Here is a 27,622-nt window from a genome sequence, read left to right on the forward strand (position 1 = left end):
CCAAAACAGAGAAATGAGTGGTCAGGTGAGATTCACAAGCTATTGGTTCCTAATTCCTTGGAAGATTATCTTGATTACTGTGTATTAACTTGTAGCTCTAGAACTATTTCATCATTCAGCACTTAATTGCTCCCTGTGCTCACAGAGCTCTTGCTTGTGGAGTCTTGGGATATGTCACAGCAGAGGCATCAGAGGGACCATGAAACCATTTAAAATCCCTAAGATGTACAAGATAATTTTGTTTCCACTAACTTGGAGGAAATCACTCTTTAACCTGGCACATAGAGAATTCACTTTCTGTTTGCAAATGAAAAGGACCACTTGAGGTCATCGCCTAGAAATTCAAGCTCAATTCCATGACGTCTAGGAAAGAGACACATTCAGACTGGACATCCCCACTGTCCTATAAAAAAATAGTAAGATAAAAGGAGGGGAAATTTTGTTTCTATTTGTTGAGCCAGTATTACCTTCTTGATCATGTAAGTACTCAGAAATTCTCATGTTTCTCAACCTCATTCTGAATACTTGGGGTGCAGGATTCATGACTGGGCGCATCGGTTTCTGATGTGATGGCAAGGGTCCATTCCCCAATCCCTCTCTCCAGCAAATAGTATGTGGGAATACAATTGTTTATTAGTTTTTAGCTCTCTCTTAATCAATTCAACATCTGTCACATTCCAAGCACCACAAAATTGCTGAGGATTAAGTTTTAGTTGAATAAGTTCCCTGATGTGGTGCAAATAATAACTTCATGAAACAAAGATATTAAAAAACTTTTTCTACATAGTCAGGTAGGGAGGGGGAGCTTGGTTGGAATAGACGAACTCTAGGTAGGGCAGAGGGGTGGGAGAGGAAGGGAGAGGGTGGGGGATTAGAAATGATGGTGGGATATAATGGATATCATTATCCAAAGTACACATATGAAAACATGAATCGATGTGAATATACTTTGTATACAACCAGAGATATGAAAAATGTGCTCTATATGTGTAATATGAATAGTAACGTACTCCACTGTCATATTTTCTGAGGAATGAATACATTTCTTTTTAAATTCCTCCATTTTCATCTTATTTTTCTGAAATGTAGTGTGTTTCCCAAGGTTTGGCCTCCTGTCTTAGTTTGAGCTGGCCTTATCCTGTCTCCTCTAGTGATGTCACTGAGCTCAAGACATAACTCTCCTCTCAATGTAGATACTTTCCAAATCCATCAGCATGGGACTTCCATAATAAATGTAGTGATATGAACCATTTTATTTCATATCTTATGTATCAAAATGTTTCAAGAACATTTTCATATTTGCACTCCATGGGGAGGTAAATATTATCTTATTTTTTGAAAAGCAAACATTTAGCCAGGCGCTGTGGCGCACACCTGTAATCCCAGCAGCTTGGGAGGCTGAGGCAGGAGGATTATTAGTTCAAAGCCAGTCTCAGCAATTTAGCAAGGTACTTAGCAACTCAGCCAGAACCTGTCTCTAAATAAAATATAGAAAAGGGCTGGGGATGTAGCTCAGTGATCGAGTGTCCCTGGGCTCAACCTCAGTACCAAAAGAAAAAAAATAAAAAGGGCTGGGGATGTCGCTTAGTGTTTGTGCACCCCTGAGTTCAAATCTTAGTACAAAAAAAAAAAAAAAGAAAGAAAGAAAAAAAGAAAAAGAAAAACAAACACTTAATGGGTGCCTACTGTGTGCAGAGTACAATTTGAGGAATATCCCACATGCTCAGGGAACAGCATTATAGTGGTGAATGTCAAAGTACTGACTTGTAGGACACAAATGAGAAGCCAATAAAGAAAACGTATTCAGTGGTTGGCCTGAACTTCCCCATTTTACCCTTATCATTCTGTTTAAGTTACTAATTTTATCTCCTCTTACTCTCAAAATATCCTGGATGGAATGATAAATTTTGACTGAGTAGTTAAGGGTGAGACTACCTGTGCAGGGAAAGCTTTCTGCTTCATTACAGGGAGAAGCAGAATCGTAGAGATGATGAACTACTAGTCTAAAGTCACACTATCTAAAAAAGGATTTGAACTTGGGCCTTTAAACCTTTAATTCAAATTCTTTTGGCTATGCCATGTTGTACATCTCATAGAAAAATGATAGAGTTTGAATTCAATCTTCTATGAAAGTGGTCTTTTTATTATGGGTGTCCCATAAGTTACTATTTAAATTATTATACTTGATTCCATGTGTCTCTGAGGCCTATGAAACCCTCTGGTTGTGAGTGTAGAAATAGTAAGATGGAATATTTAGTGATTTAAAAATAACATTTGAAGTTATAAATATAAACATTGTTTTAATTGAAATTTCAGGTTGCAATAGTGTTATTTTCATGAGAAATTTCATGTAGACTTTCTTTACTCTGAGTCTATAACTTAAAGAAATCATGTGAATTTTTCTTGAGCCTCAACAATATGACTCTTCTCTCCCCTTGTGCATCAGGATATAATTTTCCAACATAATTCATATTTCACTGTTTTAAATGAATTGGAGCAGGACTTGCATGTGGACTGTGGGGGACACACAATAGGCACTTAAGTAGTGGTTCCCAGTCTTCTCCACCATATACATATTTTTGAGCCCCAGAAAATTAAACAATCTCCATGGGAAGCAAAGTGTATTTTTAAAAATTTCCCCAAATTGTGCTATCAATGCCAGTTTTGCTCATACCCATATTAACCCAGAGCAGCAAGAGTGTCTTTCCCTTGCTCAGAATAAAGGAGTAAACAGCACTCGCTGGGATAGCACTAAATAGCACCTGCAAAATGCCAAACATTTTATGAAGTGCCTCACAAAACCTTACTGTGTTTAATACACTGAACAATTGTATTGATCCCTATTTTTGATATAAGCAAAATTAAGGGAAATCAATGTCACAAACTATTAAGAAAAATCTATTCTAGATTTAAAACCAAATGTTGCCTCCCACCTTAAAAATTTCGTCTTTTCTAATCACCATTCCCAATTATCTCCTCTCCTCCAGACAGCAGTAAAATTCTTTATCATTTCCAAAGTGTATCATGAATATCACCATATTTAATCTTTATAGCAATTCTTGGAGGAAAAATTATCTGGGTTAATCAATAACAAGTGTTTATGGAGTTCCCACCATTCATCAAGCACCATTATAGCAATGTCCCAGACTTTCAACACTATTTTCCCATTCACTTAATCTATCATAATTTCAGGCACCTGCCTACATCTCTACTTAGCTCCTGCATTTTCGCGGCTGAAATATCACATATTATTTTGAAAATTTCTCTCTCTTGTTAAACATCTTTTCATAGGAATACGTTAAAACCTCTGCGTGACAGGTATCCTATTCCTCCTTTCTGTTAATTGAGCCTAACTCAATTGTTCAGAGACCTCCAACTAGGCCTGTGTAGAGATGGCTACTTCAGATCATGGGCGCCACCTAGTGGCCACACTCTCTCTTTGGTTTTGCACAAATGTAAACTGGTTTCAAGTTCTGATGATCCTCCACAGGGAAAAGACAACACTAGTCTGGGGCAGACGAGGTGGGTGATTGGCGGGGGGGTGGGTTTAAAGAATGCCAACTTTTTTCCAACAAGAAACACAAAAAGGTCCTAATACTCAAAGATCCCACCAATACAATACTCGTAGTCTCTAGAGACTCAATGCCATGACAGCAGGAAAGTAAATACGTCGCTTTAACACATTGTGACAATATTCTGTAATTTATTATCTCATGAACCAACATGCATGATCAAATGTATCTTAAACAGGCTATGGTGTGTGAATAGTTTTGTCCTATTTTAGGTATTTTTACATTCATTGCTTTTCATATTCTCTTCTTTGTGTCACAGAACTTTATTCTTGACTCTCCGATGTTCCCTGTACTTGGGAAAGTTCATTATCTTCCCTTGACCTCTACCTCCATCTATCTTTTACATTTTTTTGCTCCAGCAATAGACAATGAATGAGCGGTTGCCATTAATTATGAGGATGGTACTTCTCATTCTATTTATCCTAGATGAGGAATTAGAAAACATTGCACTTTAGTGAAAATCTGAATTCCTTTCATTGTGCATGGAATTTAGACAGAAATGCAGATTCACTGCAATGATTGCATTCTGGAATTATTAGAAAAGGCTGATAATTATCTTAGGACAAAATATTCATTTTAGAGCATTTGAAAGTTTGATTCCAATAACACGTGATACTAGATATGGTATTCCAGAGATACAATGATGAACATGTTCTGCTATATTTGACAGTACTGTACAGTGTATTTACAAATCTGTTGAAGAAGGTTAATTAATGCTAAATATTCTTACCATAATTATTATTTTTAAATACAAATTTTTACATAAAAATCCCCAAAGTTGTAATAATTAAATATTTTAGTTTTATGACTCTAAATTTTCAAAAAATTACACTATTAACAATGTTTAAATATCTCCTATTTAGATTTAAATTCTAAACAATTTAAGTCCCAAGGAAATATTTGAATATTCTACTAGTAGATTATTTTCAGTAAAATAACATGGAATAACAAGGCAGAGAGTGGACATCTTGCCTTGTTTAATTATATTTAAGGTAAAGTCTTTCAGTAATTTGCCATTATGAGCAATACAGACTGAGGAGATTCATATAGGTGCTTTTTCTTTTTTTGTTACCCTATTACTCACTTTATTAGTTATAAGAACAGTTCTGTGGGAGATTAAGGACTGGGCACTATTAACAACAAATCAAAAGGCATAGAACAAAAATATAAATAGTTCTATTTGATAATTATTTAAAATGAATTATTTAAAATACACATTACTGATATCTCAAAGTCTTTGATGAGATAGATGAAGTACTGGTAGAAAACAAGAGACATGACTGAAAAGGCTTAAACTGTTTCAAAATTCACTATGAAATGGATTGATAATGTCTAATTACCAGAAAAAAAAATCTTCTCTATTTAGAATTCCCAGAAGAAAATGGCAGAAGAAAATCATTCCACAGTGACTGAGTTCATCCTGGCTGGATTAACAGACAAACCAGAGCTCCAGCTGCCCCTCTTCATTCTCTTCCTAGGAATCTATGTGTTCACAGTGGTGGGGAACCTGGGCATGATCACACTGATTGGGCTCAGCTCTCACCTGCACACTCCCATGTACTATCTCCTCAGTAGTCTCTCCTTCATTGACCTCTGCCATTCTACTGTAATCACACCCAAAATGCTGGTGAACTTTGTGACAGAGAAAAATACCATCTCCTATGCTGAATGCATGACTCAGCTCTACTTCTTTGCAACTTTTGCAATTGCAGAGTGTCACATGTTGGCTGCAATGGCATATGACCGTTATGTTGCTATCTGTAACCCCTTGCTTTACAAGGTAACTATGTCTATTCAAGTCTGCTGTTGGATGGTAGTTGGGGTGTATACTGTGGGCTTGATTGATGCCACAGCTCACATAGTCTGCATGCTAAGAGTGCTTTTCTGTGAAGCTATAATAAACCATTATGCCTGTGATCTTTATCCACTATTGGAGCTCTCCTGTTCCAGTACTTTTATAAATGAGATAGTAGGTTTGTGCATCAGTGCATTTAATATCTTTGTTCCAACCATGACAATCCTTAGCTCCTACATCTTCATCATAGCCAGCATCCTGTGCATTCGCTCCACTGAGGGCAGAGCCAAAGCCTTCAGCACCTGCAGCTCCCACATCTCTGCTGTTTGTCTCTTCTTTGGATCTGCTGCATTCATGTATCTTCAGCCATCATCAGTCAGCTCCATGGACCAAGGGAAAGTATCATCTGTGTTTTATACCATTATTGTGCCCATGCTGAATCCTCTGATCTACAGCCTGAGGAATAAAGATGTCAAAGTGGCCCTAAGTAATCTCCTTGGAAAAAGAAATTTTCTATAAAGAAAGAGTATTTTGTTTTAGAAAAAAAAATTCAATTTCTGGGTATTTGGTAATAAAATAGTCCAAAGAGTGCAATGAATATTCATATGAAATAGAATTACTGATAGTTCTCTATTGTTTGGAAGAGCAGCGCCAAGGTTAAATTAGGTTCCCAGGAGTAGACTCATGCAGCACAATGCCCTTCCTGGAAACTCCAGATTCCATCTACTCCAAATAACCTGTATCACCTCTAAATATTTGTCAAAATTTCTCCAGAGGATTAATAATGGTTGTTTATGTTTGTAACATAGATCTTTTCGTTTAGCTTCACTCATTGAATATATATATTTGGTCATATTCTTTAATATTATCAATAGTTTGTGTATTTGGCTTTTTACCTAAGTATATTGGCAAACATTTCTGAAAGTTTGAACTCTAAAATAAATAATTTATTCTATTTGGAATATAAAAGTATAATCCCTAATTCTGACAAGCATGTAGAAGTATATTAGGGATTCTGAGTCAAATAATGGGTGATGAGATACTCCTGATCCAGAAGGAGATGGCTATGTCATGGAAGAGATAGCCAATGATAAACAAGACTGAATATAGTGTTTGTTTGTTTGTTTGTTTATTTATTTATTTATTTTACAAAATTCCTTGCTGGAGTAGAGATCATGCCTTTTTTATCCATCTGTGTTTTAGAATTTCTCATTTAGAAGTGTCATTGTTTTACTATTGCAATCACATGGGGTATTTGTTCATATAGGAAAGTTAAAATTGTACAATTTGCATTCTGACTAATGAAAAGTACTCTTCCTAACCCCCAAATCAGTACCCATTCTTGAAAAATAAATTGTGTGAGGGAGCCAAAAATGTGACTTAGTGTCAAAAAATTCCTTTATTCTCTCATGCCCACGTAAGTTCCTACTGGTGCTCTTGAAAACAGCAGACAGAAAACTAGTCTCCTGAGAGGTAATTGTCCCCATTAGTCAGTCTCGGTAGTCTTAACAGCACCCATCAGTTGCTCAGCATCCCTGCCTTCTCCTGATGGTGGTAGTAACACAAAGATGTTTTCTCCTACTCTCTCCCTAAAACAGTCTCAAAGATTTATGGAGACCAGATATATCTGTTTTATATAAGAGCCACTTCTAGATGAAATGTCAGGGTTATGTTCTCTCTTACACCTTTAAGCTTCAAAGCCTTGAAAAAATGTTGCATGAAGCCTGATGCCTCCAAGTAACATCATGAGCCTCTCTCTTGCTCTCTGTTATGCTATGCCCACAGGCAGAGCACTCACCACTGCTTCTTTACCCAATATGAGCATTTCAAGTCAGTTACGTTTGTTTCATTTTTAGAATCATTTGTCTTATCTAATGGGCATAAAACATTGTTTGTGTGTGTGTGCGTGCACACACACACACACACACACACACACACAGAATGTTGCCTTAAACCAGAAGGTAAATCAGGAGTGGTTCTGTTGCTTATCACAGATATTGTTTCCTTTAAATTGTTGCTCTACTACACTACATGTTGCTTCCATCAGGTAATGTCTCCAGATGCTTCCTTCAGCTCCACCACCTGGCCATCAGGCAGATATCATATGGAAAGAGAAGGGAATGTCCCCTGAATTTAAGAACAGTGAGTGGAAAAAATGGACCTCCCCTCTACCTATATCGCTTTGATAAGGACTCAGTCACACAGACAGACTTGGTAGCTGAAATAGGGCTGAGAAATGCTGTGGGTACCTGGCAATTGTTAGAGTCTGTAAACAAGTCAAGATGGCGCCTGGCATTTTGCAGAGGGAGTGGTTTGTGAAGTAATGCCAGCGAGCCATTAAGTGTGGAGATTCCTTATTGGTTGACTGCTGTATCTAGTTTATGTTAATTAAGATAAGCTGTGTGAAATGTATATATACCCCTCCTGTCCTACAATAAATGGCTCCCACTCCTGCTGTATCAATGTACACAAGTTGTTCGTCACCCCCTGGTTATTTTGCTGCAGCCAGACTGTGGCAGGCAATGTGACAAACTAAGACTCAGGGTGTTATTCTTTCAGGAACAAAGAAAGAATGACTATCAGGAATGAACCATTATTCAATGTTTGTATTAAACCAGAGATGACTCAATTTGGTTCTCTCTAGAGTTTTAAATTTTGTATTAGCATTTCATCTACAAGGAATATTAAATACTAACATAAAAATATACTATTTCACATCTTTTAATATCTACTAGTAAGGTGCAAGCCATATCAAGCAATAAAGTCCCTATAATGCCTCAAAAACTCTGCTCATTTCTAAGAACTTGGCTTCATTCTCACAGCTTTCCTACCCTGTCATAGCTTCCTGATTTCATTTTGTCTTTGGATATTTTTACACCTTTCAAACATAAACACAAGTATTTAATTCTCAGGCATTTTTTACCACCCCAGGCAATAAAATGGGCACATCTCTGGTTCATTCACATATTAAATAATGATGTCTCCACTGGTTTGACTTACCATTAATGATTGCTTGTTGGTTCTACTCATAAAAATGTCTAATCTTGTGAAAAACTTGTGTACATATAAAAATTAATTTTAAATTAATACATTTGTATCAGAGAAATGAAAGACAAACTGTATTTGAGAATATAACACAAGCTTATCATATTATCTTGTGAAAGAATATTCTGTTGTGTTATCTTCAATTATTAAAACTTTTGGTTACATATACATCCTATTTCTGGTCCTAAGGTTTGATCATTATTGATGAACAACATATTTTACTGGACTATAAATTATTTTACTAAATTTTTGCCCTTAAAAACTTAAATGATAGACTTTAACAATTCCCGAAATACCTTTGAACACCAAATTAAAGGTCCATATCTGGAAAAATATAATGAATTTCAGAGTAAATTTAATTATAAAAATAGTTCAACTTGTTGTTTCAAAATTATGTAACATTTAATGAACATTGGATAAAAATATTAAATAAATTTTACTTCATAATAGTTTACAAGAAAGTAATTTCTATAACCCATTTTCATTATTCCTCAAAATTTCTTTTATTTTTCATGAGAAAAAAGTTAGGGCATTTTTTCATTTTAGTCTTGTTAGGCACTTCTTGCAGGTATGTATCAATATTCAGAATTTTAGCAGAGAATTAAATGAAAGCTGTTTTTATTTCATGTGTAAGAAATACTGGTTTTGGGATCTATGTCATTAATTGAATACAATTAGTACAGATGAATGAAAATAGAAACAGATCTTAGAAAGTTTGCTTATATGTTGTACTTTTATATTTTTATTTAAAAAAAAATAACTTTAGAGAATTCATTCAGTGTTTCAAAATACTCCTGAAATTTTTAATTTTTAAATAACATCATAAAATTCACTAGAACTCCTACAATACCTTTCATATATTTTTTAAAATCCAGAGTCAAATAAGAATATTGAAAATACTAAATGCTTGAGAACCAAAGTGAGAAAAGAAAATCCTAATTGTTGATTATCCTCAGAGTAGGCACTTGTGGGATGAGAGTCCAGTGGGAGGTCATTATCATTGTTTGTTCCTAATCAGACTCTGATTATCTCTACACAGCATATAAAATCATCACATCAGCCAACTTTTGCCAAGTGGCAAGTGGCTTTGGGCAGGAACTTCAGCAGAGATCAGCATTAGTGATGCAAACGATACCTTTGGTCTGATACCTCCTCAGATCATCAAAATCCTTTTCCTCCAGAGCAACTGAGAAGAAAAATACACAACACTGGACACTCTGGGAAGAAGGAGGGGTATGTCTGAATCCCGGACCTTGACTATTAGAATCTTCTGTTGCGATTTCTGTCTCAGGAGATGGGGACATGGTTGTTTATGTCTTTTACTATTTTCATTGTAAGACTACATATCTGGTGAGCACATATTCCCATATTACCTTCCTGTCCTGTGCAGTGTGAAATCATGGCAAGCCCTTATTTGTTTAACTGTTTCAAATCAGGCAGGGTGAGGGCTTTGTTCATTCATTTTGAATCTGTATTAATTCTCATGTCTGTGCTTCTTACAATAAATTTATTGCTCATCTTTTATTGAGACTTGTGATATGCAAGGCACTGTGCCAGCACTGTAATGCATTTACAATTAAGTATGGAAGAAAGGCTGTTAAATAAATCAGTGAATCCAGAATTACTACGTGCTACAGAGAATCAAAATAACATCTTATGGACACACAGAATTTGATCTTAGTAACTGTGGTGTCACTATTAAAGATCTTAACCAAAGGGCCTTAACTATTAAGTAGGATTTCACAGGATAACCTCAAAGAAGAGAAACAGAATAAAAAATGAGTTAAAACTAAGGGCCTACTAAAAGGTCTTTGCATGTAATAGTCACTCCATGGAATACTTGTCGGAACACAGAAGAAGAAAACCAAACATTTTCTTTGTTTACTACTTTCACTGACTCATTCTGGCCTAGAACCATAATAGCTTTGCCCTGTAGCATCTGCCCATTCAAGGTAGTCCCCACAGTGTCTAGTCAGTCTCTCTGACCTCTTCTAGCACCTAACATTCTGAGAGCAGATACTCTTTACTAATCTCTTTGTGCTGCACACCCACAAAAAACATTTTGTTTATCACTATTTAATTTGCTTTAGTCCTCAGCCTAATAGTAATCTTGAATTATTAACTCCATATAATTTCATTATTATTTTCTGTATCTTTTAAATTATTCCCTTTGTGGCATCATCCAAGTTATTGATATTTAAAACTATATTCTCCCTATCTTTCATATGTATGTGTATAGATAGATAGACAGATAGAGATAGATAAATAGATTTCTTCTGATTTTCAAAGCAATCTAAACATAATATTTCTGAATTTCTAACTTAAGATATCTCACCTTATGATTATTGTTCCCCAATTTCACCTAACTATGATATGTTGCTCTCTATGTTCATCTACACCACATCCATAATTTGTGTCCATAAGACCACTACAAAGAATTTATAAGAAAGTTTATAAAACTCAAGATAACTCAGGATTATCCCATATTTTCACTCTATTAATACAGTAAATGTCCAAAGAAACAAAATCTGCATATACTTTGTGTTTACAATGGTCAAAGTGAGAGGCAGAAAATAAAATAACAGGAAGCTGGCAGGAGTGGAAGGTAGGATAGGAAATATAGGGAGTATGTTCAATGGGAATAAACATTTACTTATGCTAGATGAACAAGTTCTAAAGATGTTCTATTGAGTATGCTGCCTATGGTTAACAAGATAATATTGTGCATTTCCACACTTTAAGAAGACATATCTTATATTACATATTCTTAAAAAATAAAAAACATAATCAAAACCAACAAAAATCACAAAAGTACATATGGGAACTTTAGAAGGCAGGAAATATATCAATTATTTTGAACATGATAATATTATGAGACTTAGATAGATCCAAGTTGAACAAATGGTATCCAATAAATATGTACAGTTACTTGTATATCAATTCTACCTAAAGAAAAGTGTTAGGAAACAAAAACAATCTTTTTGCCCATACACTGTTTTGGTATTTTGCATTTGATCCAAGCTCTCCAAGAAGGATCTGACAAATAAAGCCAAAACCACTTATGACGAACAGGTTATTTGGTAATTCCCTCTGGAGTCTAAGAAATTCACACACCCAGATGTTTGTGTGTGCACATGCACACACACACACTTTTGTAGAGCAGAACAGGAAGTAATAGGAATTAAGATCATGCATCAGAGTCACACTGATGCATTGGGGGATCTCAATCCATGGAATGGGTCAGAGCCCAAAACAGCTGTCAAAATTGAAACAATCAGGCCAGAGATAATGTAGCTTATTTGTTGGGGACCAATATTAGTGGGACAGCCTTTTGAGATTCCAGAACACAGAAAAAGCAGTCGAGCACAAAATGTAAAGAATCAGAAATATGGGGGGGATTTCTTAGTCTGTTTTGTGCTGTAATAGTAGCATACCACATACTGGCCAGGCATGGTGGCATACATCTGTTTTCCCAAAGGCTGGGAAGACTGAGGCAGGAGGATTGCAATTCAAGATTAGCCTCAGCAACTTAGAGAGGTCCTAAGCAGCTTAGTGAGATCCTGTCTCAAAATAAAACAAACAAACAAAAAAAAAGCATAGGAATATTGCCCAGTGGTTAAACACCACCTAGTTTCAACCCTAGAACAAAAATCAATAAATAATTACCACAGATGAGGTAAAGTAGAAGAGTCAGAAATACATATGGCTCAAGGTTCAGAAGACTGGAAAATCCAAGGTCAAAAGATCACATCTGGCAAGGGTTTCTTGCCACAAAATCACATAGTGGAATATTCAAGAACTGGAGAGAGAGAGAGAGAGAGAGAGAGAGAGAGAGAGAGAGAGAGAAGGAAGTAGCTCATCTTATCCTTAAATTAGGAACCCACAACTATGATAACTAACCCACTCTCAAAACACCATTAATCCACTCATCTCATGACAAAGTCTCCTCTTTAAAGTCCTAATTCTCAACACAATTGACATTGGGCATCAAGTTTACAATACATGGAATTTTGAGGACATTCAAATTACCCCACTATGGGAGCTCCACTTTGTTATTACAGGTATAATCAGAAAATGTAGTGAAATAAAAAAGTGAGTTTTAAGAAAGATAACAATAAAACTGTCAGCCTTGGGTTAACAAAATTAGCCACATTTTATCTCCATCATGAAATAACAATTTACTATTGTAGACATACTTCATCTTTTCTAGTGAGGAATAGAATTGACCCAGAATTAGAGAAAATTATGATCTGAAGGAGATGACCAAATGGAAACTCAGAGAATGGATATCCTGAAGACTATTCATAGTACTTCACTTAAATCTGCTGTGTATTTCTGACAATTTTACAATCCTATTGTGATTCAATCTTGCTTAAGAAAATCTATTTTTAGCTTTTTTGATTTTTTTCTCTGATAAAGACATAGAAATTATGTTTTTAATTGTGTTTCTACTTTGTGTCTGCAATTTCTTAACAGTCAATAACTAGAAAATGCTACACTTTTCATGTTTTGAGACTACATAGCATAATTCGTGTATAACATGAGAGATTTGTACATTGTTTGGAGGGACACAGTTGAAAAAATACAGAGGTGAATATCAAGTTTACAGAACAGTAAAAAGTGAGTGATGAGTGATTTATAATGAAATACTCTTTGTGTTTAGCATGATGTCATTATTATTTTGTGTTCATTTTAATTTGTATAAAACATTTATTGAAATTAGTTGATGTTTACCTTTTTCAACTGTTCAATTCAGTGATTTTTGTATGTTCATGTAGTTACCCACACATCATTATTTTTTAATGGGACACCTTCATCACACCCCAAACAAAAACCTATGCCCATCAGCAGTCCTATTCAGCCCCTCAGTGCCCACAATCCCTGGAAGCCACTAAGCTACTCTCTGTCCCTGTGAATTTTTTCATTTTTTCATTGTGGATACTTTGCATCAATGGAATCATCATATGTTCATTTCTATATGCATTGTTTCACTTAAACTGTTTCAGGTGTATTCATGATGTTCCATCTCTCAGTGACTTTTTATTGAAGAATAAAGTTCTATTATAAGAATATGCTACATTTTATTTGTCTATTCATTCCTAAATGAGCATTTGAGTGGCTTTCAACTCGTTGGTTCTCATAGGCAGAGCTGCTCTGGACATTCATATATAACTTTTTGTTATGGATGTATGTTTTCATTTCTTGAGAGTACTTTACATAGCAGTGAGATTTCTGGACCAGGAGGTAACTCTACATTTCAGAATTTGAAGAACTGCCACAACTGTTTTCCTTACAGTTTGTTCCATTTTGCAGTCCCACCAGTAATGTATGAAATGGATAAAGGTTCACAATTCTTCTCATTCTTGCCAACACCTGTGTTTAATCTCTAGTTTTGATCATTGCTTTCCTGATGGATGTGTGTTATGATTTAGATACTAGGTAACCTGAAAAACCTTATTTGTGAGAGAATGCAAAAAGTTTAGAGGTTAAACATTTATGTTATAAGTGCCTTAATCTAATCAGTGTACTAGTCCCCTGATAGAGATAATGCCTGTCTGCTCTGATGTTCTGCCTCACCTCAGGCCCAGAGCATTGAGCTGCCATCTGTAGACTGAGACATCTGGAATCATGTGCCCAAAGTAAACTTAACCTCCTCCAAAATAGTTCTTATCAGATCTTTTGGTCACAATAGTGAAAAGCTCATTAAAACAATATGAAATGTTTTATCACTGTGATTTCATTTGAATTTTCTTAACAATTAATAATAATGAACATATTATAGGTATTTATTACTTATTCATGTATCTTTCTTAGATTTAATGTCTATTAAAATTCTCTGACTTTTAAAAATAGGTTCTTGACTTTTTCATTGTTAAATTGTTAAGTATTCATTATGGATCCTGACCACAAACTCTTCCTTGATATTAGTATTCAGGAAATTAAATATACATTGAAAATATATTCCCAATTTTATACACTGTCATAAAATCTCTTTGTTCAAGTCATAACCTACCAGTCTACAGAACACCTACCTATCTTTAATAATGATATTATCATTTATCTTTATCATGATATTCACTTTATATTTTCCTATGGTAGTCTCTGGTTTTGGTACTTATCTAAGAAATTACTATCAAGTCCAAAGCCACAATTATTTAGACTATTTTTTTTCTAACATTTCTATCATGCCTTACATTTAGTCCTATGACCCATTTTGAGTTTATTTTTGTGGGTGATATGAGAAAGAGTTTCAAATTAATTCTGTTCATGAAGCTATTTTGTCCATAATAGTTGAGAAAAATACATTTTTTCCTGTTGCATCTTCATGAAACCCTTATAACAATTCTATTGAAAATTTTGCAATTTTGAGTACAATAACTTTCATTGTTTTTATTTAGTTAATTTCTTATAATTTTATTCTCCTTATGGTATTATAAATAGAGTTGTTTTTGTTAATTGCAAATGTGTAAAATCAATTGAATTGCTATGCTGACTTTGTACTCTAAAACTAGGCTCAAGAATAAAAAATATTTCCAATAATTTTTTTTCTTATTCATACGTTCATTATGCTTTTCTGTAACGAGATTTTGACATTTAAACATAGAGATAATGTCACATTTTCTTTTCCAATCAGGATGTTTTGTAATTTTATTGTCTTGCCTTATTTTCCTAACTAGATCTACTAGTACAAAGTTGAATAAAAGGGTAAGGAGTGGACATCTTATCCTGTTTAACATTTTGAAACTTTCAATCTTTCTTCATCAACTGTAATATTGGGGTAAGTGCTTTTTATGCTGTTGCTATTTTAACAGTATGAAAAAAATATATTTTCTTGCCCAGAATTTAAGAGGATTATTAAAAAGCCATGGGAAATTTTGGAGCACTCAACATAAGTCATCAAAAGAGTTCTTAGGGTGGTCAGAGACTGGGTATTACTAAAATTATCATTACAGCATAGAACACAAATACAGATGGTTCTATTTGACATTTATTTATAAGTCATATATTATTGGAATCATAAAGTCTTTTAAAGAAGAGAGGGAAGAACTTGCAGAAACATGGAGATAGATGGCTGAAAAGACTTGAACTCTGTTTCATATCCCATTGTAAGATGGATCAATAATATCTATTACAATATATTTTCTCTCTTCCTACTTAGAATTTTCAGAAGAAAATGACAGAGGAAAATCATTCCACAGTGACTGAGTTCATCCTGGTTGGATTAACAGACAAACCAGAGCTCCAGCTGCCCCTCTTCCTCCTCTTCCTAGGAATCTATGTGTTCACAGTGGTGGGAAACCTGGGCATGATCATACTGATTGGACTCAGCTCTCAACTGCACACACCCATGTACTATCTCCTCAGCAGTCTCTCCTTTATTGACCTCTGTCAATCTACTGTGATCACACCCAAAATGCTGGTGAACTTTGTGATGGAGAAAAACACCATCTCCTATGCTGAATGCATGACTCAGCTCTTCTTCTTTGCAGCTTTTGCAATTGCAGAGTGTCACATGTTGGCTGCAATGGCATATGACCGCTATGTTGCCATCTGTAACCCTTTGCTTTACAATGTTACCATGTCAATTCAAGTCTGTTTCTGGTTGCTAATTGGGGTTTGTAGCATGGGATTGATGGGTGCCACAGCCCACACAACGTGCATGCTAAGGGTGCTTTTCTGTAAGGATGATATAATAAACCATTACTTTTGTGATGTTCTTCCACTACTAGAGCTTTCTTGCTCTAGTACTTTTGTCAATGAGGTAGTAGTTCTGTGCTCCAGTGCATTCAATATCTTTGCCCCAGTCCTGTCCATCCTTAGCTCTTACATCTTCGTCATAGCCAGCATCCTGCGCATTCGCTCCACTGAGGGCAGGTACAAAGCTTTCAGTACTTGCAGCTCCCACATCTCAGCTGTTGGTCTCTTCTTTGGTTCTGTAACATTCATGTACCTGCAGCCCTCATCAGTCAACTCTATGGACCAAGGGAAAGTATCATCCGTATTTTACACCATCATTGTGCCCATGTTAAACCCTCTGATCTACAGCCTGAGGAATAAAGATGTCAAAGTTGCCCTAAATAATATTGTCAAAAGAAGAAATTTCCTATGAAAAGTTTATTTTCCTTAGAAAAGTATAGAAATTATAAAACTCTGTTAAAGTAACAATTGAGAGAGCAATGTTTATCAATTAGTTTTGAGATTATTGCTAGTACTTAATTGATTGGAAGAAAGGTGCTAAGAGCGGACTGAAATCACTGGTTCACTCATAGGAAAGGCACTGGGTGTTTCAGAATTCATCTACCTGGAGTAACCTATCTCCCAACTAAATATTTTCAAAAATGCTTTAAAATTATCAACGTATTTTATTATGGCAAAAACACATGAAACATGATTCTTTCTAAGCATGACTTATTTATCATAATTTAGAGAATAAATACATTTGGTCATATCCTTTGATATTCTTGTATAAAATATTCCTTGCTATATATACTTTTGGAATTATGCTCTCATCTCTATTTCCTGATAATTTCATACTGACTTTCCCATGTCCAAAAGAAATCATGTCTTTTCCCCAACACATATATTATTTTTTATTTAGTAGTGTCATTTTTCACTCTTGTATTATGATATTTATATATGAGTTGTTTGTCCTCCAGCCAAGAAAGATTAGGTTATGAAAGTCATAACTCAATCAGTGCATTAATACCCTGATAGGGAATAATACCCCGATAGGTAAGGTAGGCAGATAGGTGTTTGGAAGAGGTGGATCCTTGGGGATGTATCTTTAGGGTCTATATTTTGTCTCTGGTGAACAGAGCTCTCAATCTCTTTCTGATTCCTGGTGCTATGTCTTGAATCACTTTCCTTTGCCACACTTTTCTGCCATGATGTTTTGCCTTACCTCGGGCCCCAAAGAATAGAGTCCATGGAGTAACAACTCTAAATCTGTGAGCCCTAAAATCAATTTGTTATCCTCTGATTGTTTTTCTCCAGTCTTTTGGTTTTAGTAGCAGAAAATTTGACTATAACATGAATTCATTTGGGATATTTATATACTTAGGAAAGTTATAATTGCAAAATTATTTTTATAATAATGATGAGTACCTCTCCTACCCCAAAACTCAATATCCGTTTTGAAGGAAAAATGATATTTTTGATGGTGCAAGGAAGGTAGCTTGCTACCAAAATAATTCCTCCTTTTCCCTTTGTTCTATTTAGTTCCCAAAGGGGCCCTTAAAAATGGCAACCAGAAAGCTTGAGTAAGTACTCCTGAGAGGTAATTGTCTTGATCAATAAGTTCCAGAAGTTCTTTTTGGCATCCACTCACTGATTGCTCAAATCCCCTTTCTTCTATTCTGTTGATAGTTCTACTCAGATGATTTTCCCACTCTCAGTACAAGGGTTTCTCAGAGTTATGGAAACCAGATCAATTACCCTTATGTGAAAACCACTTTTATATGACAGGCGTGGTTGTGTTCTATGTTATGTGTCTACATTTCATAGCTTTAAGTAAAGAAACATGGTTAAGTTCAAGAAATACCATGATCTTCACTGCTCCTCTGTTCTCCTGTTCCCAGAAGAAAACATCAGACTTTATTCCTTTTTGCCCAAAATGAGCATGTAGATGTTTAAGTTTCACTTTAAAAAAAATCATCTGTCTCATTTAACAGGCATAAAACAGCATTTGCTTTGTCATTATTTTGTCTTCAAACACATAGTAAACATTCCAGTGCAGTGTCTTGTTTTTCTCATGCCATAAAAGCAAAATTGTCATGAGATGCAGGAGGCTATTCCCCATTGCAAATTAGAAGAAACTTTCTTTCTGATTTTCTGTGTCCTAGCTATTTGTTTACTTATTTATTTTTAACGAACAAGTGAATTTATTGTACAATTATCACAACAGAAATGTATTTAATATAGAACTGAATATTACTTAATTACTATTATTAATCCTTACAGAAAACATATTTTAAATAAAGTTCTTAAAAGAATAATCTCATTTAAATTTAAAGCAGCATACTATTCTGATTCTAAATGTCTGCCAGTGCACACTACATCATCAATCAACACACACTGAAGTAACACAGCATGGTGGTCTTCAGCAAGATGCTTTGACTAGTGCTAACATTTTTATCTTCTTTTACTGAGCAAATCAAAAGTAGTGCTATAAGAATAAGCAAATTAAGTTTTAAGAAAAGTGCTACATTAATGCCATAAATAGATCAACAAAAATGAAGTTGTCAATAATATAAATTTGTTACTTTGTTATAAGGTATATAAAAAGGCAAAGAGACACAAAATTATTGGGCTACAAAGATTTAAAATAATTAGTGAGTATTTCCATCTATCTAAGCTGGTGACCTATGCTGGGTTCACAAAATCTGTAACTTAAGAAAATGGCAAAAAAAGCACACACAAAAAAAAAAAAAAGAGGTACCTTTTCAAAATCCGGGGCCAGCTCTGTGACCTTAGGGGTCTGTGGAAATAGAGCCACTGGAATTCTTTATTCTTATATAGGGGACACACAAAGGGAGATTCCATGGAATATTCTATCCCACAAAGGGAAAAGGGGTAGGATTACAAAGGAATAGGTGGGTCTAAATCAACCCCATTGGATGACGCCCACTCCTCGAACCACACCTTCCTTATCCAAGCAGAGGTAAAGCCCAATGTATTGTGGGGTGCAATAACTGTTCATTACCTCTTTACTCAGGTCTTTTTTTTTTTTTTTTCCTTTAAGGGAGTGAGAATGAGAGAGAGAGAGAGAGAGAGAGAGAGAGAGAGAGAGAGAGAGAGAGAGAGAGAATTTTTTAATATTTATTTTTTATTTCTCGGCGGACACAACATCTTTGTTTATCTGTGGTGCTGAGGATCCAACCGGAGCTGCACGCATGCCAGGCGAGCGCGCTACCGCTTGAGCCTCATCCCCAGCCCCTTTACTCAGGTCTTAAAGTGTGCACATAGCTTCTGTCCAGAAAGGCTCCCAAAAAGTGAGGTCTAAATTTCACAATGACAAAAAAAATCACCCAACTCTCTATCTCTATCAAAACAACACTTTATATAAGAAAGATTCCCTTTTAAAAACTTTTTACATTGTATTTTTTTATTTAATTGATTTCATTTTTTAAATACACAAGAGCAGTATGCATTACAATTCATTACATATATAGAGCACAATTTTTCATATCTTTATATATAAAGTATGTTCATGCTAATTCATGTCTTTATAATGTACTTTGGTATTTTTTGCATTACAATTCTTATTACACATATACAGCACAATTTTTTATATCTCTGTTTGTATATAAAGTATGTTGACACCCAATTCGTGTCTTCTTACATGTACTTTGGTTAATGTTGACCATCACATTCCACCATCATTACTAACCTCCTACCCCCTCCTTTTCCCTCCCACCCCTCTTCCCTATCTAGAATTTATCTATTCCTCCCAAGCTCCCCCACCCTACCCCACTATGAGTCAGCCTCCTTGTATCAGAGAAAACATTGAGTATTTTTTTGGGGGGGGGATTAGCTAACTTCACTTCACATTATTTTCTCCAACGCCTTCCATTTATTGGCAAATGCCATGATTTTATTCTCTTTTATTGCTGAATAAAATTCCATTGTGTATATATACCATATTTTTTATTCATTCAGCCACTGGAGGGCAACAATGTTGGCTCCACAGCTTATCTATTATGAATTGTGCTGCTATAAACATTGATGTGGCTGTGTCCCTAAGTATGCTATTTTTAAGTCCTTTGGGTATAGTCCAAGGAGAGGGATAGCTGAGTCAAATGGTGGTTCTATTTGCAGATTTCCAAGGAGTCTCCATACTTCTTTCCATATTGGCTGCACAAATTTTCAGTCCCACCAGCAATGTATGAGTGTGCCTTTTTTCCCACATCCTTGCCAACACTTATTATTGTTTGTCTTCAAAATAACTGCCATTCTGACTGAAGTGAGATGATATCTTAGAGTAGTTTTGAATTGCATTTCTCTGATTGCTAGAGATGATGGGCATTTTTTCATATATTTGTTGATTGATTAGTATATTATCTTCTAAGAGTGTCTGTTCAGGTCCTTGGTTCATTTGTTGATTGGGTTATTTGTTTTTATTTTTTTTATTATTTATTTATTTATTTTTTTTTTGGTGCTTAGCTTTTTGAGTTCTTTATATACTCTAGAGATTAGTTTTGCTCTATCTGATGTGTGAGGGATAAAAATTTGCTCCCAGGAAATTGATTCCATTCTATTTATTGATTCTTGGTTTTAATTCTTCATTAGAGAAGTCTTATTAAGGAAGTTGGGGCCTAGTCCCACATGATGAAGATTAGGGCTTAATTTTTCTTCTTTTAGACATAGAATCTCTGATTTCATTCCTAGGTCCTTGATCCATTTTAAGTTAAGTTTTGTGCATGGTGAGAGATAGAGGTTTAATTTCATTTTGTTGCATATGGATTTCCAGTTTTCCCAGCACCATTTGTTGAAGATTCTATCTTTTCTCCTGTGCATGTTTTGGCACCTTTGTCTAATATAAGTTAATTGTAATTTTGTGGGTTAATCTCTGTGTCTTCTATTTTGTACCATTGGTGTACATTGGTCTACCAGTCTGTTTTGGTGCCAATATCATACTGGTTTTTTACTATTTCTCTGTAGTATAGTTTAATGTCTGGTATGGAGATGTCACATGCTTCACTCTTCCTGCTAAGGATTGCTTTAGTTATTCTGGGTCCCTTATTTTCCAGATGAATTTCATGATTGCTTTTTCTATTTCTATGAGTAATGCCATTGGGATTTTGATTAGAATTGCATTGAATTTGTATAGTTCTTTTGGTAGTATGCTCATTTTGATAATATTAATTCTGCCTATCCAAGAACAAGGAAGATCTTTCCATCTTCTAAGGTCTTCTTTGATTTCTCTTTAGAGTTCTGTCATTTTCATCATATAGATCATTCACTTCTTTAATTAAGTTGATTCCCAAGTGTCTTATTTATTTTTTGTTTGTTTGTTTGTTTGTTTTTAGGTTATTGTGAATGAGGTAGTTTTTCTCATTTCCTTCTCAGAGGTTTTGTCACTGATTTACAGAAATGCCTTTGATTTATGGGTGTTGTTTTATATCCTGCTACTTTGCTGAATTCATTTACTTGTTCCAGATGTTTTCTGGTGGAGTTTTTTGGGTCTTCTAGGTATAAAATCATATCACTAACAAATAGTGCTAATTTAAGTTCTTCTTTTCCTATACATATCCCTTTGATTTCTCTCATCTGTCTAACTGCTTTGGCCAGTGTTTCAAGAACGATGTTGAATAGAAGTGGTGAAAGAGGGCATCTCTGTCTTATTCCAGATTTTAGAGGGAATACTTTCAATTTTTCTCCTTTTAGAATGATGTTGGCCTGAAGTTTAGCATAGATAGGCTTTATGATGTTGAGATATGTTCCTGTTATCCCTAGTTTTTCTAGTGTTTTGAACATAAAGCAGTGTTGTATTTTATCAAATGCTTTTTCTGCATCTATTGAGATGATTATATGATTCTTATCTTTAAGTCTATTGATGTGATGAATTACATTTATTGATTTCTGTATGTTGAACCAACCTTGCATTCCTGGGATGAATCCCACTTGATCATGGTGCATGATCTTTTTGATATGTTTTTGTATTTGATTTGCCAGAACTTTATTGAGAATGTTTTCATCTATGTTCATTAGAGATATTGGTCTAAAGTTTTCTTTCTTTGATGTGTCTTTGCCTGGTTTGGGAATCAGGGTGATACTGGCCTCATAAAATGAGTTTGGAATTACTGCCTCTTTTTCTATTTCCTGAAATAAATTGAAGAGTATTGGTATTAGTTCTTCTTTAATGGTCTTGTAGAACTCGGCCGTGTATCCATCCAGTCCTGGGCTTTTCTTGGTAAGCTTCTGATAGCATCTTCTATTTCCTCACTTGATATTGGTCTGTTTAAATTGTGTATATCTTCCTGACTCAATCTGGGAAAATAGTATGATTTAAATAATTTGCTGTTGCCTTCAATGTTTTCTATTTTTTTGGAGTATAAGATTTCAAGTTAATTTCTAATTATTTTGTGTTTTTATAATGTCTGTTGTGATATTACCTTTTTCATCACATATGCTGGTAATTTGAGTTCTCTCTCTTCTTTTCTTTGTTAGTGTGGCTAAGGGTCTGTCAATTTTATTTATTTTTCAAAGAACCAACTTTTTGTTTTGTCAATTTTTTAATCATTTCTTTTGTTTTGATTTCCTGATTGCAGCTCTAATTTTAATTATTTCTTTCCTTCTACTGCTTTTGCTGCTGATTTGTTCTTCTTTTTCTAGGCTTTGAGATGTAGTGTGAGGTCATTTATTTGTTGACTTTTCCTTCTTTTAAGGAATGAACTTCATGCAATGAACTTTCCTGTTAGGACTGCTTTCATAGTGTCCTAGAGATTTCGATATGTTGTGTCTATGTTCTCATTTACCTCTAAAGATTTTTAAATCTCCTCTTTGATGTTATTCAGTAACATATTGTTTAGTCTTCAGGTGATGGAGTAATTTCATTCTATTATGATCTGATTAAATGCAAGTTAGTATCTATACTTTTTTGTATTTGCTAAGAGTTGCTTTGTAGTATAGAGAAGGATCCATGTGGTGCTGAGAAGTCTATCTGCTTGATGCAGGTTGACATATTCTATACATGTCAGTTAAGTCTAAGTTATTGATTGAGTAGCTGAGTTCTATACTTTCATTATTCAACTTTTGTTTGGAAGATCTATGCAGTGGTGACAGGGGTGTGTTAAAGTCACCCAAGTTTATTGTGTTGTGGTCAATTTGACTCTTGAACTTGAGAAGAGTTTGTTTGATGAACATAGCTGCACCATTGTTTGGGGCATCTATATTTATGATTGTTATGTCTTGATGATGTATGGTTCCCTTGAGCAGTAGGTAATGTTCATCTTTATCCCTTTTGATTAACTTTGGCTTGATGTCTACATTATTTGATATGAGTATGGAAACCCCTGCTTGCTTCCGCAGTCCATGTGAGTGATATGATTTTTCCCAACCTTTCATCTTCAGTCTGTGTATGTCTTTTCCTTACAAATGAGTCTCTTGTAGGCAGCATATTGTTGGGTCTTTTTTTAAAAAATTCAATTTGCTAGCCTAGGTCTTTTGATTGGTGAGTTTAAGCCATTAACATTTAGGGTTACTATTGAGACATGGATTGTATTCTAGCCATATTTGTTTATTTTTGTTATTTAACTTGATCTGCTTTTTCTGTTTGATTAGTTTTTCCTTTAGGGTACTACTTCCCTCTGCTGATTTTCATTGTTGTTTTTTGTTTCCTCTTCATGGAATATTTTGCCAAGGATGTTCTCTATTGCCAGTTTTCTAGCTATAAATTCTTTTAACTTTTGTTTATCATGGAAGATTTTTATTTGATCTTCAAATTGAAAGCTTGATTTTGCTGGATACATGATTCTTGGTTGGCACTTGATATATGTTGTTCCAGGATCTTCTAATTTTCAGGGTCTATGTTGAAAAACCTGCCATTATCCTAATTGGTTTTCCCCTATATGTAATTTGATTCCTTTCTCTTGTGGCTTTTAAAATTTTCTTCTTATTCTGTATGTTGAGCACTTTCATTATAATGTGCCTTGGTGTGGATCTGTTCTGGATTTTGTACATTTGGCATCCTGCAGGCTTTTTGAATTCGGATTTCTAATTCATTCTTCATGTTTGGAAATTTTTCTGATATTATTTCATTGAATAGATTTTTCATTTCTTTGGTTTGGACCTCTATGCCTTCCTCTATCCCAATAACTATTAAATTTGGTCTTTATATGCTATCCCATATTTCTTGAATGTTCTGCTCATGGTTTCTTATTGTTTTTCCTGTGTGGTCTATGTTCTTTTTAAGATGATATATTTTATCTTTATTGTCTGATGTCCTATCTTCTAAGTGGTCTACTCGTTGTGATGCTTTCAGTTGAATTTTTTTAATTTGGTTTATTGTTGCTTTGATTTCAAGTATTTCTGTTTTTTTGTTTTTTTTTCAGAACCTATTATCTCCCTGTTGAGGTGATCTTTTTTTCTTGGATTATTTATGTAGCTCATTGAAAAGTGATCTTTCACTGCTTGTATTTGTTCTCTTAGGTCTTCTTTGAGCTCACAGAATATTGTAATAATGTATATCCTGAAATCTTTCTCTGCAATTTTTTCTGCTGTAGCTGCCAATGATTTTAATGATGTATTGTCTTGATTTGTTTGTGGTACTTCCTTCCCTTGTCTTTTCATGTTGCCCATGTGGCTTCCTTTCCAGCTCTGTGGATCTTGTGTGCTATTGTTTTAACCTTATAGATTTGTAGTGCTTTTGTAGCATTCCAAGATCCCTCCTTTGTGGGGAAGGATCCTAGTATCAAAAATACATCACTTGTGTACAAATTATTGTTATTATTACACTTTGATTCAATTAAACTTTAAATAATAATTAGATTCAATTATTATCCAATTATTATTTAAAGTATAATCAGTAGTTTCATAAAAATATTTATAGTTTCTGGTGGTTGGCAATGAACTGGGGGTTGAGCGTAGGATGATATGCTGAGGGGGAAAGATGTGGGGGTATAGAGTTAATATATCTTAGAAAATGTGAAGGATAAATCTAATGAAGAGGGTTAGTAGCAGGGGAATAGTCAGGAAGTAATTTAGGGTAGACAAATATGTTGGAAGACAGTAGAGTTCATAAAAAACACACATACACATACGTATTTAGAAAAATACAGGATGTAAAAATGGTAAAATTTGGAGTGTGAAAAAAGAAGAAAGAGAATAAAAGGGAAAGAAAGAGAGAAAAAAAGAAGAAAAGAAAAAAGAATAAAAGGGCTTATGCAACTCTTCTATATTATTCAGGTGACTCAGTCCTCAAAGTCCTATTTCATGCATAGTTCTTAGTTTCACTTATGTTGGGGATGTGAGGGCCAGAGGATGGAAAGGTAGAAGAGAAAGAAGAAAAAAAAAAAACACCCAAAAATTCTCTTAGAGATTCATCTTTCCTGCTTCTCTTATCATCCAATAGGTGGGGTTGACTGTTTTAAGCTTGTATCCCTGCCCTCAGAATGGTGTAGGTAACCAGGGTGAGAAGACAGGACCTACTGTGGAGCATCTGGAAGCTGGGAGTGCTGCCCACCAGTCCCAGCAAGGAAATTGTACCTCATGGGTCTCTTTTTGTGACCACTTGTCTGACTTGAGCCCCCAGTATCAGGTAAAGAATTATTAATTGTTTTCCCAGCACCATTTGTTGAAGATGCTAACCTTTCTCCAGTGCATGCTTTTAGCACCTTTGTCTAATATAAGGTAGTTGTAGTTTTGTGGATTAGTCTCTGTGTCCTCTATCCTGTACCTTTGGTCCACCAGCCTGTTTTGGTGCCAGTACCATGCTGTTTTTGTTACTATGCTCTGTAGTATAGTCTAAGGTCTGGTATAGCAATACCACCTGTTTTACTCTTCCTGCTTAGAATTGCTTTAGCTATTCTGGGTCTCTTATTTTTCCAGATAAATTTCTTAATTGCTTTTTCTATTTCTGTGAGGAATGCCATTGGGATTTTGATCAAAATTGCATTGAATCTGTATAGTGCTCTTAATAATATGGTCATTTTAATAATATTAATTCTGCCTATCCATGAGCAAGGTAGATCTTTCCATCTTCTAAAATCTTCTTTTATTTCTCTCTTTAGGGTTCTATTGTTTTCATTGTATAGATCTTTCACCTCTTTTGTTAACTTGATTCCCACGTGTTTTATTTATTGTGATTTTTTTTGAGGATATTATGAATGGGGTAGTTTTTCTCATTTCGTTTTCAGAGGATTTGTCACTAATAAACAGGAATGCCTTTGATTTATGGCTGTTGATTTTATATCCTGCCACTTTGTTGAATTCATTTACTAGTTATAGATTTTTGGTAGAATTTTTTGGGTCTTCAAGGTATAGAATCATATCATCAGCAAAAAGTGCTAGTTTAAGTTCTTCTTTTTCTATAGTTCCTTTAATTTCTTTCATCTGTCTAATTGCTCTGGCCAGTGTTTTCAGAACTACGTTGAATAGAAGTGGTGAAAGAGGGCATCCCTGTCCTGTTCCAGATTTTAGAGGGAATGCCTTCATTTTTTCTCCATTTAGAATGAAGTTGGCCTGGGGTTTTACGTAGATAGCCTTTAAGATATGGAGATCTGTTCCTGTTATCCCCAGTTTTTCTGGTGTTTTGAACCTGAATGGGGGCTGTATTTTGTCAAATGCATTTTCTGTGTCTATCATGGTGATCATATGATTCTTATCTTTGAGTCTATTGATGTGATGAATTACATTTATTAATTTCTGTATGCTGAACCAACCTTGCATCCCTGGGATGAATCGCACTTAATCATGGTGCAAGATTTTTTGATATGTTTTTATATTTGACTTGCCAGAATTTTATTGACAATTTTTGCATCTGTGTTCATTAGAGATATTGGTCTGAAGTTTTCTTTCTTTGAAGTGTCTTTGTCTGGTTTTGGAGTCAGGGTGATATTGGCCTCATAAAGTGAGTTTGGAAGTGCTTCCTCTTTTTCTCTTTCCTGAAATAAATTTAAGAGTATTAGTATTAGTTCTTCTTTAAAGGTCTTGTAGAACTCAGCTGTGTATCCATCTGGTCCTGGGATTTTCTTGGTTGGTAGTCTTTTGATGGTTTCTTCTGTTTCCTCACTTGATATTGGTCTGTTTAAGTTGTGTATATCTTTCTGACTCAATCTGGGCAGATCATATGACTTAAGAAATTTTTTGATGCCTTCAATGTTTTCTATTTTATTGGAGTATAAAGTTTCCAAATAATTTCTAATTATCACTACAGAAATACAGAAGATAATTAGAAATTATTGCCTTTTTCATCCTGTATGCCAGTAATTTGAGTTCTAATTATCACTACAGAAATACAGAAGATAATTAGAAATTATTGCCTTTTTCATCCTGTATGCCAGTAATTTGAGTTCACTCTCTCCTTCTCTTTGTTAGTGTGGCAAAGGGTCTGTCAATTTTATTTATTTTTTCAGAGAACCAACTTTTAGCTTTGTCTATTTTTTAAATCGTTTCTTTTATTTCAATTTTCTTGATTTCTGCTCTGATTTTAATTATTTCTTGCTTTCTATGCTTTTGCTGTTTATTTGTTCTTCTGTTTATAGGGCTTTGA

General features: G+C 34.7%; 2 protein-coding genes across 2 annotated transcripts; both read left to right on the plus strand.

The window, feature by feature from the left end:
* The first annotated feature begins 4,944 nt into the window (after positions 1-4,944).
* Positions 4,945-5,886, plus strand: LOC143386967 (olfactory receptor 8G50-like). The gene has a single exon (XM_076841709.2). It carries the CDS (start codon positions 4,954-4,956, stop codon positions 5,884-5,886), a length of 933 nt encoding a protein of 310 aa, XP_076697824.2. The 5' UTR covers positions 4,945-4,953.
* Positions 5,887-15,586: 9,700 nt separating this feature from the next.
* On the plus strand, positions 15,587-16,522 carry LOC143391083 (olfactory receptor 8G50-like). Its single transcript, XM_076843647.2, has one exon. The coding sequence runs from the start codon at positions 15,587-15,589 to the stop codon at positions 16,520-16,522; it is 936 nt and encodes a 311-aa protein (XP_076699762.1).
* The last annotated feature ends 11,100 nt before the right edge of the window (positions 16,523-27,622 follow it).

This window comes from Callospermophilus lateralis, chromosome 2 (assembly GCF_048772815.1).
Source record: "Callospermophilus lateralis isolate mCalLat2 chromosome 2, mCalLat2.hap1, whole genome shotgun sequence".
In the NCBI taxonomy this organism is placed as follows: Eukaryota; Metazoa; Chordata; class Mammalia; order Rodentia; family Sciuridae; genus Callospermophilus; species Callospermophilus lateralis.

Coding starts and splice junctions, on each gene's coding strand:
- LOC143386967 (XM_076841709.2), top strand. CDS start 4,954: ATGGCAGAAGAAAATCATTCCACAGTGACTGAGTTCATCCTGGCTGGA.
- LOC143391083 (XM_076843647.2), top strand. CDS start 15,587: ATGACAGAGGAAAATCATTCCACAGTGACTGAGTTCATCCTGGTTGGA.